The sequence below is a fragment of the Sinocyclocheilus rhinocerous genome, unplaced genomic scaffold (assembly GCF_001515625.1).
Source record: "Sinocyclocheilus rhinocerous isolate Xijiao unplaced genomic scaffold, SAMN03320098_v1.1 scaffold1374, whole genome shotgun sequence".
Lineage (NCBI taxonomy): Eukaryota > Metazoa > Chordata > Actinopteri > Cypriniformes > Cyprinidae > Sinocyclocheilus > Sinocyclocheilus rhinocerous.
The window spans coordinates 894518-915171 of NW_015643932.1; the positions used below are offsets into that span (position 1 = coordinate 894518).

General features: G+C 39.1%; 1 protein-coding gene across 1 annotated transcript in view; it reads right to left on the reverse strand.

The window, feature by feature from the left end:
• Positions 1–18853, reverse strand: part of LOC107757698 (ephrin type-A receptor 3-like) — a 70967-nt gene extending 52114 nt beyond the window's left edge. Inside the window, exons 1-3 of the mRNA XM_016575253.1 lie at positions 18661–18853; positions 6980–7044; positions 4747–5416 (exon numbers count right to left, since the gene is read on the reverse strand). Of these exons, the coding sequence (XP_016430739.1) occupies positions 4747–5416; positions 6980–7044; positions 18661–18748 (823 nt within the window). The 5' untranslated portion in view covers positions 18749–18853. The remainder of the gene's footprint in view (positions 1–4746; positions 5417–6979; positions 7045–18660) is intronic.
• Between the last annotated feature and the right edge of the window lie 1801 nt (positions 18854–20654).

The following is a 20654-nucleotide window of genomic DNA, read 5'->3' on the forward strand; positions in this document are numbered from 1 at the left end:
TTGAAAATGCATTCCGAGCTGACCACGCCCACCCTCCATCAATCATTGCTTCAAGGCGGGGATTGGCGGAAGCGTGGTGTGTTTGGATCGTTTGAAACATGGCGGCTGGAGATCTGATAAGATCGTCGAATTCACTGCCAGATGAAGTGGAGCGTGAACAGAGAAATATATGAAGAGTATTCCATGCTAAAATCAAACGAACGTCTATCCGAACGTCATGAGCTTTGAGCGTCTTACACTGCGGGTGACCCACGTGACGCCAGCTGCCATTTTGAATATTGCATTGCCATTTTGCATATTGCATTTTAAATTGAATTTCGCTACCTATATGCTTCCATAGAGAACCACTGCTCTAAACTGTCCCGTCCATAAAAGGCAAAACAACTCAAATTTCCCCATTTCCTAATACCCATTCACCCTTTAGCCAACAAAAGCTGCAGAGAAGGTTTATGTGGGTGAGCTGAATGGCGACTGTGTCCGTGGTACAAAATCACTGGCCGAAGATAAACTCCTGCAATTCCAGCATCATGCTGTCACCCGGCAGGCGAGCATCACGTGGTGAGGATTACAGATGTGGAAATCGAACTAAACGTCTAAGTACGTGATTACTAGAGGCCCTATAAAGACGAACAGCAGCAGTGTGTGGAAAGCTCAGGTCTCTTAACAGTGTTAACCTCTCCAGTCTACACTTCAAAATTTGGTTTTGGAGCACAAACACACACGCTCATCTCCTAAAGCCGCCTCCACTGTGAATCTCCATTGGGGTGCTGACAATCCCATGACCCAGTTTCTCAGCTCAAATCCTATGGAGGTAGACACTCCAGAGCTCCTCACAGCGAGATTACTGTCACAAAGAGCTAATTTCTGCCACTCCTGCCCCGATGAAAAACACTCCATTCAGCCACAACCGTGTGAGCTTAGCATTGTAGAAAATACCCCTCTCGGGAGACAGAAGAGAGTGCCCATCACCAGCTGGCATGCTAACAGTTGGGGGGCCATCGGGTCAGACCTCATGCCAGACCCAAACTCAGAAGCTGGTGTGCACCACCAATCCACTCAAAGACCATTTACATCCAACAAAAGTGCATGATTGTACACCGAAGTGCTCTACACTGAGAGATACGGGTAAGAATGAACAGCCCCGGTGAAAGGACTTGATACAAGAGGGGTTTTTTTAGTTTACAACATACTTTCACAGACTGAAAGGTTAAGAGAAGATATGGAGAAAGAAACAAAAGAGAAAAAAAAGGATGAATCTACGTACGGCAGGAGAAAGTGTTAAACCAGAATGGATGGGAGTGGGTTTCTGTTGGAGAGCGTTCGAGAGCTGCTACAACAAGACGAAAAGAAAATAATGGAAGAGATAAATATAAGAGGCAGTTCACTGAGCCGAAGTTGCAGGAGAAGACGTATCTAAACAGTAGCCGTCTCCTTCTATTTTTCACTGTCTTTCTATACGGCCTTGTGGGTGGACATTGAGCGGTAAGTGGGCTAGACTGAGGCACTGTTGGAAGATTTAGAAAGAATCCGCGAGACGAAAAGAACAAACAAAAAGAGAAAGGTAGGGGAAAAAACAGATGAGGAAAAGGTAGGAAGAATGGGAAAGAGAAGGGAAAAAAGAGAAATGTTTGTTAAACACCAGCTTAAATTTAGATGTAATACTTCTGTCCTTCTACTAATGCTGTTTTCAGTGAATATAAAAGCCCTCACAGCATGAAAAGTGGAGAAAGCCAGCGTCAGCAAGCACTTCCAGAACCCACAGCGAGACCGCAAGGTGAAAACAAACCACGAGCTGTTTCACTTTAAGTCATTTTGCATGGCATTGCCCTGTTTCTGAAGGAGCTGTTGGAGCCAGAGAGAAATTAATGTTTTGTCAGCTGACCGGGCTTGTATGAATTAACCAATTTCTTATTGCAGTTGGAGTAAATCTTTTATTTTGAGGTTATTTTTGAGTTACAGCCCAGTCTCGATCACTCTCGGTAATGAATGGCTGCAAAATGCTCGCCTTTTTCCATTGGTGCTGAATGTTTCTTGCAGCACTGAAATGAATCTACTGTGCCACAGCAAATGATATTACTCCTGAGGGAGTTTAAAAAGATGAAGTTCTCTGAATAGAAAGTATCGAGATAAACTGAGTACTATGACAATATAAAAACAATACCATAAGACGAAAAGAAAATAATGGAAGAGATAAATATAAGAGGCAGTTCACTGAGCCGAGGTTGCGGGAGAAGACGTATCTAAACAGTAGCCGTCTCCTTCTATTTTTCACTGTCTTTCTATACGGCCTTGTGGGTGGACATTGAGCGGTAAGTGGGCTAGACTGAGGCACTGTTGGAAGATTTAGAAAGAATCCGCGAGACGAAAAGAACAAACAAAAAGAGAAAGGTAGGGGAAAAAACAGATGAGGAAAAGGTAGGAAGAATGGGAAAGAGAAGGGAAAAAAGAGAAATGTTTGTTAAACACCAGCTTAAATTTAGATGTAATACTTCTGTCCTTCTACTAATGCTGTTTTCAGTGAATATAAAAGCCCTCACAGCATGAAAAGTGGAGAAAGCCAGCGTCAGCAAGCACTTCCAGAACCCACAGCGAGACCGCAAGGTGAAAACAAACCACGAGCTGTTTCACTTTAAGTCATTTTGCATGGCATTGCCCTGTTTCTGAAGGAGCTGTTGGAGCCAGAGAGAAATTAATGTTTTGTCAGCTGACCGGGCTTGTATGAATTAACCAATTTCTTATTGCAGTTGGAGTAAATCTTTTATTTTGAGGTTATTTTTGAGTTACAGCCCAGTCTCGATCACTCTCGGTAATGAATGGCTGCAAAATGCTCGCCTTTATCCATTGGTGCTGAATGTTTCTTGCAGCACTGAAATGAATCTACTGTGCCACAGCAAATGATATTACTCCTGAGGGAGTTTAAAAAGATGAAGTTCTCTGAATAGAAAGTATCGAGATAAACTGAGTACTATGACAATATAAAAACAATACCAATTTTTTCTAATGTGATGTCTTCACAGGCTGCATGCAAAAACCAAAAATACAATTGTCTGATTAAGACATTTGTCTGATTAAGACTCATAGAGTTTATAGACTCTCAAAACTGGAGTTTTGCATATTTTAGTCCAGTAGCTTTGAGATTATCTATATGCCAGTATAAATTATCTTACTGCATGTATACACTTTTAAAATGTTTTTCTCTGCTTGGAAAACTATCACACGTGATGTAAGTTAAACATTATTAGCTAATTTTTAAAAAGGCCCTTGGATATATCAAGCCCTAACTTTTGGTTTCTCTCTTTCCCACCACTATCTCAACCACACACAGTCAAGAAGGGTTATCAAACCTGACTTGCGCCTATCGCTAACAGCCCAATTAACAGATACAATCATTGACATGAGCTGTAGGACTCTATCAGCCATGGAGCAAACCAAAGAGCACTGAACTGGTTGTGATGAATATCCCACCCCCTTCTCTCCAGTCTACTTCCTAGTCATGCCACTCAAATGTTCCCTGTCCAAACCCCCTCCTTCCTGATCTACACTTCCACCCACAAGAAAACAGTCCAGAATGGCTGAATGAATATTTAAAAGCTGCAGCCTTCTCAGTCCTGGGGTGGCGTATGAGCAAGTTCCTCGAACAGAGGCTGAGGGGCGGCAGGGCTTTGAAAAACCAAAGGCGAAGAGAGAAACAAAAGCAAAAAATAAAAAATAAAATAACAATTACAGTGCAACTGCAACCCTCGTCTTGGCAAAAAGAAAAAAGCAAGCTACATTAATGAAGACATTAGCACCTTCTGAGATGAAAAGAACAGTGAAGACCTGAGTTTAAACCCATTACCATGTACATGCGATAATAAAGTTTGCATTCTACCTTTCTCAGGGGGATAGCTTAATTTGTGAAGTTTTACCTAGCATTTTCTCCTTTTAATGGATCTTTTGTTTGGAAGTATAAAAGATGACAAAGTGCAAAACACTCCCTGCTTCATTAAACAATAATGGTAGCAAAAAAATGACTACAGAGCAATAAGATGTGAATCTATCTATCTGCATGTCTATATCTATAGCTGAACTATATCTACCCATCTATCCACTCATCTACCTATCTATCTATCTAGCCACCTATCCATCTATCTATCTAGCCATCTAACTAGCCACCTACCCAGCCACCTACTCATCTACCCATCAATCTACCTATCCGCCTACCCATCTATTTTCTTCCCATCTATCTATCTAGCCATCTACCCATCTATCTTATCTCCGCTCCAACATTTATAGCTTAAATATATCTACTTACAGAACTAAAGTACTCATCTATTCATCCACCTACCTACCCATCCTTATCTATTGTTCAACTATAGGATCAGGCGATGCAGTCACATTTCTATAATCTAACAATAATCCATCTTAATCTCTTCCATCCAATCATTAGATTGTCTTAAAGCACTCTTGAACTTTGTCTTTGAGTCAATACAAAACCTTTAACCCTATTTGCTACAGTTCCTAACTGCATAACCTCAAGTTTCTGTTACGTAACCAATAGTGTAATGCTAACACAAGCAGAAAGAACCTATAAAGAAGCTGTGGATGTGGACACTTTTGCAATGTACTGTAAAACCACTATTGTGGTCACACTATTCATTTCAAAGAGGACTGCTATAGATCAAGAGCACGTTTACCCAGTTAGCCACAAAAATGTTGATATTTTCTAAAGCAATCATTTGAGACAGTAAAAGCAATAATACTTACGTTGGCAGTGTCCATCTACCTCCTCGAAGCCTGGCCGGCACACACAGCGGCCGATGGGCACCAGCCAACCTCCGTCGGCACTGCAAAACATTCGTGGTGCCTCGAGCTCTTCCGCGTCCTCCACACAAGAGCCACGCACTTCCACCAGCGCAGAATCGCCACCCGTCACCGTATCCGGGAACCGGGCCAAATTGAGCACCGCCAGAGGACAGCGCTTATAAAAGACTCTCACCGACACCAGAGCAATGCAAGCACCCAGGTCTTGAAATGCCAGGTACAAGCCCCTCTTACTGAGACCGCTGATGTCTCGCACTTCCGTATTCAACTTCATGACACGATCCCCAACGTCCGTCTGCGTAAAGCTCTCATCAGCCGCTATAGTGTCAATCTTGACATATTGGCTTTCTCGAATGTGGCGCAAAGGTGAGGCGACTGCATTGTTAGATTCATGGTAGTACACGTTAAACGTCTCCTTACAGGTTCCAGGGACTCCTGGAAGGCTGTTGCAGTCACGTAGAGTGAATTTGATCTCCACGTAGACACGTTGAGCACCTTCTCGCTGGATCAATCCAGTGCGCAACCAGTTGTTCTGATTGGCTTCCATTACATTGCACACCTGGTACGTCCTCATAGGAATGTTCCTCTCGTCCATAACACTGATCTCCTCCCACTGAAAAACAAACAAAAAGTCGTTCAGTACAAGGAGACACACATCCCTCAATGCTTTGGTAATTGCTCTCTGTACTTTGTTTCTGAACTTTCTAGGCTCTTACAGTGGTTTCTAAAAGATTTTGACAGACCCATGATGGGCACTTTACGAGAAAAGGCTTCATTTAACTGTCATCAAGAGGAAAGTGCATGTGACAGGCAATCAGCTCAAAGTTATGAACTGAACAGTCTCAGTTGTTTTGTTCACGCATAAATCAACTCATTGTTGATGCAAAGAAAATTGTATAATTGTGCTTTGGAAACTTCAATTGTTAAAACGTAAAAGGCGAAAACCATGAAAAATAATTTGGTTTGTTGGTTTGGCATTGACGTCAGTAAGTTTGTGGGTTAAAAATAAAGGCACAAAAAGTAGCAATGTAAATCTTTCAAATCTTTCATTTCGGAAGTGTAGTACGCATACTGCTGGACATGCCAAACCTTGAACGTTTCCCCTGCTTTATAAGCACCACACAAAAACATGAGATATTTCTCTTTACAGGCACTCGTTAATCTGAGGGTCGCCGTGATTTTCATCAACATCTTTTGTTGATCCTGGATGTTGTACTTGGTGAAATCACAGTCACCTTAATCTGAGCGTGACTACTTGTGCCAAGGCCACTATTACAATCATCATCTTGTGAAAATGGATTTGAATGAATGAAACGAAAGCGTGGGATGAGAAGCAACTCCCACAGAGGAGACAGAGAATCGTTACTCAGCGGGTTGGCAAGGTTGTTCGAAATGAGACTTTCCTACGACCCCCCCACAGGAAACTCTGAAGAGTCACAGCCTGTATGTTCACAGAGAGGAGCTGTGAGCATTTTTTAGGGTTAGAAAGATCAAGGACTACACTTTAAATCTTGGTTGTAACAGAACCGGTTGGGGATGAAATAACAGGTAAATATCTGGGCTAGTTATTTAAAGGTTTTAGGTTCAAACCCCACAAGGGACAACCATAAGATGTTACAAAGGTTGTGCAGCATTCAGAATTGACAATGCTTTTTAAATTCCAATTCAGTACCTTCATTTGAATGTGAATGTACAGAAAGTAAAATTAAATTAAAATGTAATTGAAATTTCAAAGAAACAAAAATGTTTGCAAAGACAATCTTTATAGGCCTTACAGATAGCTAGAACAACAGCTAGATACATATCCATATAGCTAGAAAAACACTTTAGTTACCCAGAGTGCATTGTCTATGTTGAATTAATTTGAACTGTTATTGTGTAAATTCCTATTATTGGATGTTGAAACTTTAAAAAGCTTAAATATCCTTTTGTAAGGAAAGAATTTGCACTTATCCCAAAACCTGTGACAGTAGCTTCCATATCGAACTGCTTTCTGGTAAAATCTTTGGCAAAGGTACTGTGAGAAAGGTTTAGGGCAAATTTCACAAGCACAGAGCTCTTAATCATTGTTTTTTTTTTTTTTTTTTTTTTATTGATCTATTTCGGCTGTGCTGTGCAGACTTTCACAGGATTGATGTATTTCGGCTGTGCTATGCAGACTTTCACAGGTACTTACCCCCTCTGGTGGATACGCTTCCCAACCCAGATCACCTGGGGCAGACATAGAGTCGAGTAGAGTAACTGTAAAAAGAATGAAAAGGACAGAGACGCAAGTTAATCAAAGACACAGTGCTAGTATACTTAGCAGAGAACATCATATTTTTATCATTCGCTCAATTTTTTTCATAAACAACAATTGGGTTTTTACACAGCATGATGTCATGTAAAGCATGAATCATTCAAGGCTACAGTCTTTCTGAATAAAATATAGACAACGGAGCTCTAGAAATGTCAGAATCACTTGTAACAGCCTAATCAACACTTTGCATTTGAGGTTATTCATTCCAGTTTTATTTAGATGGTACATGACGTATATACAGTGAATTTATTTTATCAACCTAAACCTCAACAACTTCTACAACCAGGCGCAATAATCTAAAGCCAGATGTGGTTAGATATTCAGTCGTGACCATTACAAAACATGTGATTCGCAGCTCCTCATGCAGTCTTTTTGAAATCTGTTCTCACATCAATATTTTCAGAGGTTGATGGTGCTATTTATAACAGTCTTTCAATCTCCCAATGATCGGAGCCCTGAACTTCCCACTTTGAGCCCCGTTCCAAACCAATTACATCCCTGGCAACCAGGGTGATTAATTCTTAATCACATCCAAACCTCAGATGTTCCTCCTCTTTCAGGCTGAATATCAACCTCTCCCTCTCCTGGCACATGTGCGTGCCCTTTTGTGACGATTTAAAAAAAAAAAGGGAAATTCAAAGACCATCTGGATCCAAATTCTAATTAAAACTGACTGCCAATGGGTTTGTGTGACATGCAAACAGTGTGCATTTTTAAATCGCGCTTTGAATGTTGGTTGATGTGGAAACATGGATTATGTTTGGTTTTATGGGTCATATACAGAGCAATTGGGTAAATTTGATGACTTGACACTCAAAGAGAAAACCATATGTAGAGTCAAAGCAGGATATTGCTTCTTAACCGAATGCAGATTACGATGCCATTAACCACTGGTGCTCGTGTGCTTGTTTTCTGATGAGGGGGTAAAACCAGACAGGCCAATATATCAGTCCAAATGATCTGGAAATCATTCTGCTCGGCCTTTCAAAGACACATTTAATAAAACAAACAAATGAATACAGCCACAGGCCTCGCACAGCCCATTAATACAAACAGCAGGTAACATTTAACTCGCAGCAAGGCGAAATTTGTTCCACCTGAGACATCAGTTCTGGCTCAGCAAGCATTTTTTAAACAACTGCTACACAGTCCCTGATGAAAAGACTAGCGTGTTGTGTTTTGGACACCAGGCTGCTTAAATCACAAGCAACTAATGTGCTCAAACTTCTAAAACAGCAAGACGGTCTATCTTGACTCTCTGAACGAGAAAGGTCTTGCTATTTTTTTTTATGTTTTAACCAGCAAGACCACTTGGTCAACCAGTTGCACCTGCAAGATCAGGTGCAACCAACATTACTGACAATGTTTTACAAGTAAACATAATTGCTATGTTAAACAGGGACTAACCAAACAGGGACTAACCAGAATAAACCAGCATGAACATTATCAGATCTTAGCAGTAAGGAGCCCAGGCTAGATCATTGTTTACTTGCTCTGTTGGGAAAGTAGCTTAGATTTTCATTGGCACAAAAATTAAACAATGATTTATAAATTTAAAATGTATAATTTATATTTGGGTCAAAGACATTAAGATGTCCGCATCAAAAATTTTTTACAAAAGTGATTATATGTCCATAGAAAGCACAATAAGTAAAGTGTCTACTTTTAAGATTTCAAATAAGTTTTTGGAGAATAAAATGTCAAAATTTGGTTGAAATAATGTTACATCGTCATTCAGTGTAACACAATATTTATGTAAAAATTCAAACAGCATGCTTATTCTGACGTGTACATATTAAAATATATAAAAGAATAAGGGAGCATATTAAATTTGATTGTTTTAAATGAGTAAAAAATTCTTACTGACAATTGGGCAAAACCTAGGATAGTGGCAAATTTTAAAAAAAATTTGGGGGGTGACAGTAGTCTTTTAATATGTCATAAATAGATTTTTGTTGTAAATATGCCTGACAAGATTGTTACACTGAATGACATTTTAGTGGGTCTCTTCTGTAAATCAGGGAAAAATGTATGATATTTATTTTTTGCTCAGAAAAACAAAAACAAAATTGCAATTAAATTAAACAGAAAATAAATTAAAAAATTGGGGGGAAAAACAACAACAATTTAAAGCAGTATTACACTTATTGTTTTTATGCTTAAACCCTTTTTCGTCTTTGACCCATTTGCATGTATACTTCTAAATAAAATTTGTAAATTTACTAGTTATTGTAAAATTATTTTAAAATATTATTTAACCATTTTCACATAATTTGCTCATTTTTCTGATAAATAACTGTTGCTGGAAATTATGTTACTATATTATAGGAAATTCCAAGAAAACCACAAATTCATAAACACTTTTGCTAGAAAAATAATAGCATACATGCCAAAACATGATTGGTTTGTAATTTTTTTAACCATTCTTACAGATGCTAACAAAACCATTCAAGCCATTTTTGCAATTTCAACAAAACCTATCTATGTTAATATTACCTAACTAACCTTAGCAAGCTGACAAGCTTATGCAACCAAATGTCACAGAAACTCAAATGTTTAAGGAGGCTAGTTCTCTCTCCAAATTCCTAGTCCAAACACAGTTCTAGTTCTTTCAATTCTTTGTCATCCAAAAGGTGAACGATCTCTTTATTCTACCCGTCAAAGAAAAAATAAAGTGAGTTTTTTCACAAAGCTGGTGTTTCTACGGTCCTTAAGGAAGACTATAGTCAGGCTCACCAAAAGACATGACAGTACCACGCAATAAAATGACAAGATTTAATAACTAAAATCCATTTAGGTACCATAGAATTCAAAATTATGTAAAAAAAATCACTATAAATTCCCTTTCCTTCACTATTACAAGGCCAGGGTCATAACATATATAGACAATGCAGGTGAAGCATCCACTCAAATAGTGGTTGTATATAGCCAATTAAATTTAGCCCCCATTATCCCGAATATGGTTACAGTCTTGTACAGGCCAATACATGTGGTGTTTACTAAAACAGCTGGTTAGATAGAGTAGAGGATGGGGGCTTTTCTTCATCATTAGCTCCCAGTCGTGCAACTGTGGATGTGGCAAATGCTGGAATCCCTCGGGTGTCTAAGAGATCTCGCCACCTCAGGCCAATAGATGAGATTAACCATTAACACTGGGAAGAGTGCAGTGGTCAGCAATCACCTCCAATGTAAACAGGAGAGCAAAAACTTAAAAATGGAAAAAGGAGAAGGGTAGGTCAAGAAAGAGAGAGGGAAAGGATAGATAAGCCGCTGGATATATGTCCTCAGGGAACCGAAAAGGACAATGGGGTCACTCTCGCTCATGCATAGCCACTGTCAGGTACTTCTCAAGTATCCTTTACTTAAGAGGTAAATCAATCTATGAAGATACTATTCTTAACTCTGAACATGTAGCCTATATTCTGACAGGATTCAGGACTGTTGGGCATTAAAAAGTTTAAAATCTACTTGATTCGCATACATAAAATATGGTATTTATGTCTAAGAAGAGTATTCTCGCTAGTTTAATCTCTTTCGAGGTGAAGTGTGTAATCTCTTATCTCACCATATATAATTATAAAAATGATAGTTTACAAAAAGTTTTTTCCTGAACCCCCCCCCCAATCATTGGTCAGACAAATACATAGCCCCGCCCCAAACTCACACCATTGTTGAGTCTGTTGCTTTGTCAGGCTGATTAGGATTCTTAAACAAACAAGCACGTTCTCGACGGAGCTGTCAAAAAACGGTATACGAAAAGAGTAGTATGTCCGAATTCTCAGAATTCACGAAACAGTATGTCAGAAAAAAACCCAGGTGAACTACTACTTCTGCTGAGATTCCTTAGTGTGTATCTGATGGACACTTTAATATCCCATGAGAACATGGGAGAGGAATTGTGAATGTCAGTACAGCGACACAACTGATGCCGTAAGTCACATCACAATGACAGCATGGAGAATGTAGTATGTTCAAATTTCAGTCATACAACATACTTTATGACCACAAAGTAGGTTCTTCATCAACAGGACGCGATTTCCGACACAGCTATAGTGTTTACTCTTTCCGGCAAAACTAACCAAACAAAAAAATGAATTTTAGTTTTCTCTGAATATTAAGACAGAAAAGTATTTTAACACCAGCAAAAAAAAACAACGCATTTCATCTTTAAGTCTCATAAGTCTTCCTCATTTGTAAAGATTATTGTATGCTTCGAAGAAAAGGAGGGGTTACTGAAGCACAAAACACAGAGCCTGCAAAGACTGATATGTCGGTTTCCACAGCATCCACTCCAAGCACGGAAAGCATATCTATTGCAAGAGATTGCTATCGTACAGCCATCTTGGCAGAAGTGGTGGGGCATATTTGAAATGCAGTCAGCAGTTCCTGTCAGTCACTGCTGGTGGGGAGTCAGAGGTCTGCTCTACTGGGAGGTGGTAAAAGAGCCTCTATTCTGCCTCAACAGACTGATGAGACCTGCCACAGAGATCCAGCCTGTCTGGCAGAACCATCACACTCATCTGACTCAATGCCCAAAAGAACAGCCATCCAGTTACAGCTTGACACCCATGATCTCCTAATGTCCTCTGACCAACCTGTTTAACACGTATGAATGAAGATGTTCTAGTATTTTCGAAGCAGACATATTTATGTCCATCCACACAACTTAGGCTATCTGGACGGGTCCAAACACGCCAAAAGAGTTTTTTTGCTTTTATGCTGCCTTCACATCTATCGGACACGTTATCGGAATTATCATAGATTTTCACCAAATCTACATTGGTTTCTCACTTTTTTATATTTACCTATATAAACAAACATTTGATGCATATTGTATGTATTTTTCGCAACGAAAGCATCATTTATTTGACCGAAACTACAGAATCATCAGCAAGCTGACTAACTAGCACAGTGAATTTATATAATATAGTACAATAGTTAATGTTTATATGTCTAACAACAAATAGAACACTACTAATTTAAAATCCGTTGGATATTTACAATAAAATTTCGATACATTTTGGCTTTAATAAGATTTCCTCAAGAAAATGTCAAGAATGAACCTGGTGTACTTCATGATTCCTATTCTTTCCACACTTGAACACGACAAACTTGTAATTGCGTCTTTAGAAGAGCAAAGTGGAATATTCTCATTAGCATACAAAGGCAGCATTAATTTTGTCTTCAAAATTATCAAAAAAATCATATGTCTTCAAACTCCTGTTGCATTTATGTCTCATTTCAAATCATCAAGTATAAAATAAAATAAATATTTTAAATAAAAACAAATTATAATAACAAATCACATTATGTAATAAGATGAAAAAGTACACGGTTCTCTTTTTGTCTTGTTTACTTCAAACCATAACTGAGGTTTCCTGACATTATTTCTACCCTATATTTTTGAATATTTATCGATAAAATAAAGGATTTCATGCTAGACTTCTATTTTAATGTTAATGATGTTCTTTTTGTACATTTCCTGGTTAGAATGAACATTTTGCTGACAGAATGTCATAATCTACAGATCATGATCTTCACACTAAAGCCACAGGAACCGTGCCAAGCTCCAGACCACAGCATGAGATAGATAAGGCTCAACCAAGACAGAAATCACCACACAATCACTGTTATCACTCAGACAAATACCAGAGAACTACAGAATCATATTGCCAAACAGGCTTTGCTGAGATAAACTTTGCTCCACCCACTCAATGAAGGAAGAATGGACACTCAAGTGAAGCATCAAGTGAAAAGGAAATATCCATGTACTGATAAATTATTATCTAAATGCATCACATGAAGTGTCAAAGAGCTACAAACTACAGCTAGGTTTTGGGTAAGATCTTACTAAGAGTATACATTTATATTTTAACAGAAAAAAAAAATTACATGACCTTTAGACAGGAAGCACATCAGCATGTGAATTACAATGAACACAAGGGCCATTTCCCATCCTAATAACGTGTGTAATGTGTGTCAGGCACGACTGACTGGCCATACCAAGGTCTGTTTAATGATGAGAGGTGTAAACAGGCTGCTGCCAAACATGGCATGAAATGGTGACCCGTGTGTTACTTAGTGGAAGACAGCAGGGAAGACACTCTTGGAATGCCTCATTAGAAGCACAGACACGGCTTGGACCACACCTGCCGCATCGATGAGTCTGGGTGTGTGTGTGGAGATGCACAACAGCGATAAAACTGCACCCGTGCTGGACATAAAATCCCAAGAGGGCATGAAACAGGTTACAACAACACAACAGCACAAGTCATAATTAGAGAGATTAAACTGGGCCGCACCAAAAGACGATGGCATCACCTTTGAGCTTGTGGTTCATAACGACTCTTTATAATTAAGGCTGATTAGTTTCCCAGAACACCGCTGATGAGTAAGAAACATACAGTTTGTCTATCAAAAAATAAATAATTAAAATAAATAGCAAGTTATGCACCAAAGTTTAATACTTAGGGTTAGGTTCAATTCCCAAATTAGCAAATTTCCTAAAACAAATTTATTTTTATTTTAACATACTTATTTAACTTCAATCAAAGGAAAAAAGCATGTTGTAATACGCATGAAACAGCCGTTTTCAAATTCGGAATGAGTCTCTAAGCAATTAAGCCTTGCATTAACAAAATGCAGGGGTCCAATCCAATAAAACCTCCCAGGAATCATAGCGCACGAGCTTCAAATCCCCAGGAGAGCAGGCCATCAGTGATAAGCGTAGTGCTGTTAATGAGATACGCAAAACAGAATCACACCATCTCAGACATTAGAAAACATTAAGGCCGAGTATTAAGTACAGAGAGTAGAGAGCATGTTAATGAAGGTGAAGGAGTGGGCCTCACAATAACGACAGATCAAAGCTGTTGTCGGCTAAAAGGGTTTCGTCCACGTGAGCACACATGAACACACAAGGGATCTGTTTTAATCAATTCTCATTACCATACCAGAACCGAAATATCATAAATGCAAAAACGCTAAGCCCTCAGACAAAAGTTCAGCTGATAAAACACAATGGCCTTTGACCCTTGATGGAAAGGTGGGATGTAAGTTGATCTTCTTCCTCTGAGTGACAAGGGAAAGGTACAAATCTGATTGAAATTGAACATGGAATCAGATTCTAGAGAATCCGATAAATGTCTCAGTGCTTGTAATGAAAGTCAGTAGGGTCCAGTTGGGGATTTTGGACTCCTTTGACTTTCACTGCAAAGGCAAGCAGTTAAAACATTTTTCAAAACATCCTCTTTTATGTTCCACAAAGGAAAAAGATATACAGGTTTGGAACGACATACATTTTTACTTTCCATAAGCTCAGCTATGAACACAGTGAGATGCAATATGACACTGATATGCTCAAGTAAAGGTAAATAGCTCAATAATGAATCGTCTCATTCAGAAGATTCACATGGTGTTTCACCCAATGGAACGCAGCCAGCTTTCTGGCCACAATCCAAAGCACTCATGTGCCTCTATCCTGAAATGCCACAGGCATCGAGACTCGTTCTACCGCATGAGCTGTCTGATCCGCAGGAGTCTGGATGCAGCCGGGGGTGATAAGGTCCAAGGTGTGCCATTCAGAGCAGCAGGAGAGAGAAAAAGTAATAGCTCTCATGTTAATGGTTTTGACTCATAGTTATATATAAAATCAACTGTGGGAATTTGAGTTGACTCATTCAACTGAATCAATCAACCTAGGCCCACTGGAAATATGTGTCTCTACTGCACAACTCTACTATTCAATTCACTGCCGTTTAAAGCGAAACAGCAACCATTTTTATTCCTTTTCACCTGGGCAGATTATTGAATAATAAAGAATTATTTTCAGGCAGTTCTTTGCACAATACGATTTTATCATCTCAAAACATATTTACCATAGTGTATGACTTGTAAACTAATAAATTGTGATGTTTGCATCATATAACCATCTACATATGTATGGCTTTTCTGATGTAGTAAACTTGCTCGGATGCTCACCTGGTACAGCATTGCACTTGTGGAGTCCCGTGAAACACAGTAAAAAAAGCTTGAAGTCTTGTAAAAGCAAGCTAAAAAGGCATGGTTGATTCAGCAAATGCATTATTCGCATGTTTGCGTTGACCTTTTAGCAACACTCACAGGCTATTTTCTGCTATGATACGTACAACAACCACTGTAACAAAATGTTGCCAGATTAATATCCATCTGTTTCGAATAAATCTGAACGTGTTTTTAGTGCCACTAATGCCGAGTTCACACTGCACGATTTTCAAAGACGTCGCATCACTGTTGGTTTCACACTGAACGACTATCTGGGGTAGCATTCAGTTGTTGCTGTGTTCACACTGCACGATGGAACGAGACAGGAGGTTACACACTGCATGACTTTACAATAGGAAGAATCGCCGACAGCTCTGTCTGGTGCAGGGTTGCCAGGTTTTCGCTACAAAACCCACCCAATTACTACTCAAAACTAGCCTGAAAATAGCCCAATTGCTTTCGAGGGGGTCCCCCAGTACGAGCACCGATTTGCCTCCGATTTCGGGCATTTGTCGGCGATTTCGCAAAACCTGTCGGCGAGTGAAAAATCGGGCTAAAATCGTGCAGTGTGAACTCGGCATTAGTTTCACGAAATGTTCAAAAAGCAATGTAACATCATTTTGCAGAAATTTCACCACAGGCACGTGTTTCCAATGAGTCCAAGTTGGAATCAATAGCGCTTGTCTCTGAGCTTTATATCAGCAAATACATCTGTTGGACATCAGACTGGTCTATTAAAAGTCATATGACCATGCAAAATTTTATTTTGCTAGATGCTAGATCCAAGTTTCCAACCCAGTTTCTTAAACCGAAATATTCGATAATGAACTGCATGGCAGGTATAGAACAGCAGCACTGTCACGACTAATTAAGATCTGAAAATGTATCTTAAGTAAAGTAAATACCAGTCGAGCACTTGAACTATTCATGTATAAAACCTTCTTTATACCAACTAGAAGGGGAAAAAATAACCAATACCCTCAGGAAAAAAAAAAGAAGGCCACAGGTTAGACTAATCAACAGACTTCCTCAGACAACCCGCAAACAAGAGAGATGCAAATTCAGGCTTCTCTCTAAGTCAGTAGCAAAGAGATGGTGAGAGGGAGAGTGAAAGAACGAGAGCAAAACAGAGCCTCCGAGCACAGCTGAATTGAACATAAAAAGTGTGTTTTCTCATGCTAATTTCCCTGCCAGAGTGCCGGGGAGGGAAACAAAAGCAGACGAGAAACCGTCACTAAATTCAGTAAGAACGTGCACAAAGGACGAGCTAATGAGGGGGACCTTAGCGCTAACTAGAAAAACAAGAGGGCAACAGAAGGCACTTATTAAAAATGAAAAGATCTTTATATAGTGTAAAAGGTTGTCACAGATATCTATGCTTTAAATTTATAGTTAAACAACCCTAGATCACAGGTTCTTAACTGGTTTGGAGATCCAGATTTTTAAGTGGCCCAACAATGCATCAAAATTGTTTCCTGTGTATGTAATAATGTCTATTAATATCACCATTAACTGTCTAAGCCTAATAATAAGCAAAAATATTCACATATTAGGGTTTCAAATGTCTATTTTGATGGTTTCATGCTGTTGCCAATAATTCAGATGTTTCTCATCCGTCTAATTTGGCTAGCACCAAGTGACAATTTATTTATGTTTCTATCCAAACTATGCTCAATTATATATAATTAAGTTACAGCATATAATTAATTTATTTATCAGAACATATTAGCGACCCATTTTTTGGTCTTTAACCAGCTAATCAAGAATCACTGTTATAGATTACCACATTTCAAGTTTTGAGCTTGTGTGAATGAAGCTTTTTTTTTTAGTGACTTTAAACATGTTTCTGCAACATCTTGGTCTTTATTATCTCCAGAGGGGTGTAAATATCCAAGCACTGCAGTAATGTCTTCCAAAAACAGAAAATGTACTGAAGAAGTCAGTCATTTGGACCCTGAATGGAAAACCAATGTAGTCGTTAACATTAAATGTGTGCCGAGTTTGGCCAGAAGACAGATATCAAGCATATGTCGATATGGGACGTGTCTACCATCCTTAATGTAGAAAATGCTTACAAGACAAAAACTCCAGTACAAGAAGTTAATGAACAGTTCGTTGAAATGAACACAGATGTGCATCTGCTCACAACACACACATTCACAGAACCATATTGTACAATCACCTCAGGGATACCACCAGCTGGCGGTTAGAGGAAGTGCACACCTCTGTAACAACTGCGATTTACACCAGCACAAATGATAACCCAATGTAAAGCTCAAAGATTTACTTAAATGTAATGGAACTTAAATTATTGAGATGTGCTAATATCAATGAAGCACCACAACTCCCACTGTCAAAGCCCTGAAAAGTGTACAGCCAAGAGCCAAAGACATCATGTCTAAATGCTCTGCACAAAATCCTATCTGATAGATTCCACCTAAATGTGTATTAAACCCACAATTGAACCTTCCTTCTGACAACAGCACAATGGGTGGCTTAATCCTAATCTCGTAACAATGCGAAGTAACCCCATTTTAATCCAGTGAGGTTAATTTATTGTCTGATTTTTGAAGGCTCAGAGTGAAATGAGTCAGTGTGGACTGTTTTCAACTGACATCCTGCATCTTTGAACATATAGTCTGAAAATGCCTGATATCTATCCGTTTAAGAAGACAACACAGCATTTTAAATCACAAATGTCTATAAATATCACTGGTTCACTTGAAAATTGAAGTAACCTATTTCTTATTCACTTCCCTCACTCACAAAGCAACTCGTCTCATAGCAGTTTCAAAGAAGTTAGATCGCTCTCAAGGGTCAAAGTATGTGATATATAGCCTAGGTCTGGATGGGTTAGACTACTAGTCTCTGTGGGAGCAGCTCTCTGATCTCTCCTAATTAATTGTTTAATTAAGCAAATGAGTGTCTCACATCCATTTGTCATTGCTCACGGCATTGCCTGTCCAAACCATCCCTGGCAATGTTAAACACATCAAACCACAACATATAGTAAATGCAGCTTGATTTAATCTGAGCTGTTTTATAGGTACGGACAGTTTTCTGTTAAACATTACTGTGTATATCCATTTATATAAACCATACGGCTGCATCACCTGTGACAACCGCTCAGGATGGTTTTTCAAAACAAATTATACGTTCTGAGTCCTAAAAATGAACTTTTGGGCGACATTAAATTATATTTGGGTCATAAACACATCCTAGTTGTTAATCCTTCCAACTCCGCAATGTGAAGTCAAATTATTGGATCATTCATTAAACGCTGCTCCGCTAGCATTCTTGTTTTTGTTACTCAGAAGAGATCGTGAGAATCCTACATTTTAACGACTGCTTATATTCATGTTTTCTAACTCCAAGGCATATCCTATCTTTTAAGCATCCAATTTTAATACGATTGTCCCGAGAGAGAAACGAATATACATGAATTCGCTTTGATTCACTAATGATTCATTGCCAAAGTACAACGAAATCCAAGAACATCCAAAGCGCACAAACATGACAGCGATTCTGTGCCTTACCTTCATTATCCGGATAATTCCTCAAGGCTTGACAAAACACCAATATATGAAAAGGAGCAAGGAAAGAGTAAATGCTAAACAGAGCCATTTTCAGGCGGCTCCACGCGCCCGCATCCCTGTGCGTAAACTTGGGCTGGTGAGCCGGTGGCTGCGCTGGAGAACTGAACTGAGCTGAGCTGGAGAGGAAACAGCGCGCCTGCTTCAAGGAGGATCCGACACTGGCGTGAGCAGCACTCTCTGACCACAGCGAGCTGGATGAAGGGGGCGGCACGCGTGAGTGCGTTTGCAGGAGAACTTATTTAGTTGTAAAAAGTGATAGTTACTGTCGGCATTCAGTTTAGACAGATAGATAGATAGATAGATAGATAGCTCTAATTATGCTGTTCCATAAGCGCCACCTAGTGTCAGAGAGTGGATTTACAGAGAGTTACGGTTACAGTGCTGCTTGAAAGTTTGTGAACCCTTTAGAATTGTCTATATTTCTGCATAAATATAACCCTAAAAATCATCAGATTTTCATACAAGTCCTGAAAGTTGACAAAGAGAACCCAGTCAAACAAATGAGATGAAGATATATACTTTGTCGTATTTAAAGAACAGGGATCTATCAAAGTTTGGTCATGTTTGTGGGAGTGTATCATGGCACGAACAAATGAGATCTCTGAAGACCTCAGAAACATAGTTTGTGTTGCTCATTAGGCTAGAAAAGGTTACAAAGCCATCTCTAAGGAGTTTGGACTCCACCAATCCACAGTCAGACAGATTGTGTACAAATGGAGGAAATTCAAGACCACTGTTACCCTCGCCAGGAGTGATAGATAGATAGATAGATAGATTGATTGATTGATTGATTGATAGACTTACATCACCGATTGTCATTGGAAATTACTTATGGACATCTAGATCAGAGGGTCAAAATCACTTTACTGCCCTGCTGTGGCAACGTGCCACCACGTTCACCTGACCGTGTAAGTCATATCACAGGCATGGGGACGCAAAGTGAACTAACACAACAGAGCCCATTAGACCAAAACCTCAATGTTTGGTATTTAAAGATGAAGGTCAAATCAATACTCTTACTGCTCTTGGAAAAAGGCCACCATTTTCCCCCCTCTGCCAGCTGGTTCCTCCCACACAGGAGCCCTCATAAGCTCTGTCACCTACCAAAAAACATGACATCACATTTCATGTGGCTGAATGTGATGGCAGGGAGTGTAAATGAGATGTCTCTACTGTGTAAGCCCTCTCCAACAATGGCTGACAGACAATCAGGCACACTGCCCGGGGTGTGTGGAGGAGTGCCGGGGGTGTTTATGATGGCTCAGACAAGCCCTTACACACCAGAGCTGAAAAATAAATGTAGTGAGTTTTCTTAGTGCCACTGTCTTTTTATCTGCATTTCTCTGTCTTTCTCTTGCTGTCTATCACACTATTGGTGACAGGCAGGACAGTCTGGAAAAAACATGTGAATGAAGCAACCAAGAAGCTACAGTTTAAAGTTTCCACAAAAACAAACCTTCCTTGCATGCTTTTTTCTTTTACATGTAAATTAAAGGAATAGTTAATTTATTCACCCTCATGTTGTTTCAGACATATATGACTCTCTTTCTTTTGTGTAAAACAAAAAAGATATTTTAAGCTAGTCACTCTGTTGAATGCATTTACAATAAATGGGGAATAAAGCTTGTAATCCTCGTAAAGCATGTAAAACCACCATGAAAATGTAATAAAAGTGTTCCAAACAACCTGAGCGCTAAGTATTCTGGTGCCACATACAGTGGTGTTATATGAGAAAAAGACCAAATTATTCACTCATAATTTTCCTTTTCCATGTATTCAAGAACCACTGTGACTGGATCGAATCAATGAGTTGAACACAAGAACCACTCGAGATTCACAACAACAGTTCATTCACAAATTAAACATTGCAGTTTTTGTCAAAAATAGACTTACATTTCACATATAGTACTTTTATGATAATTGTATAAATGTTT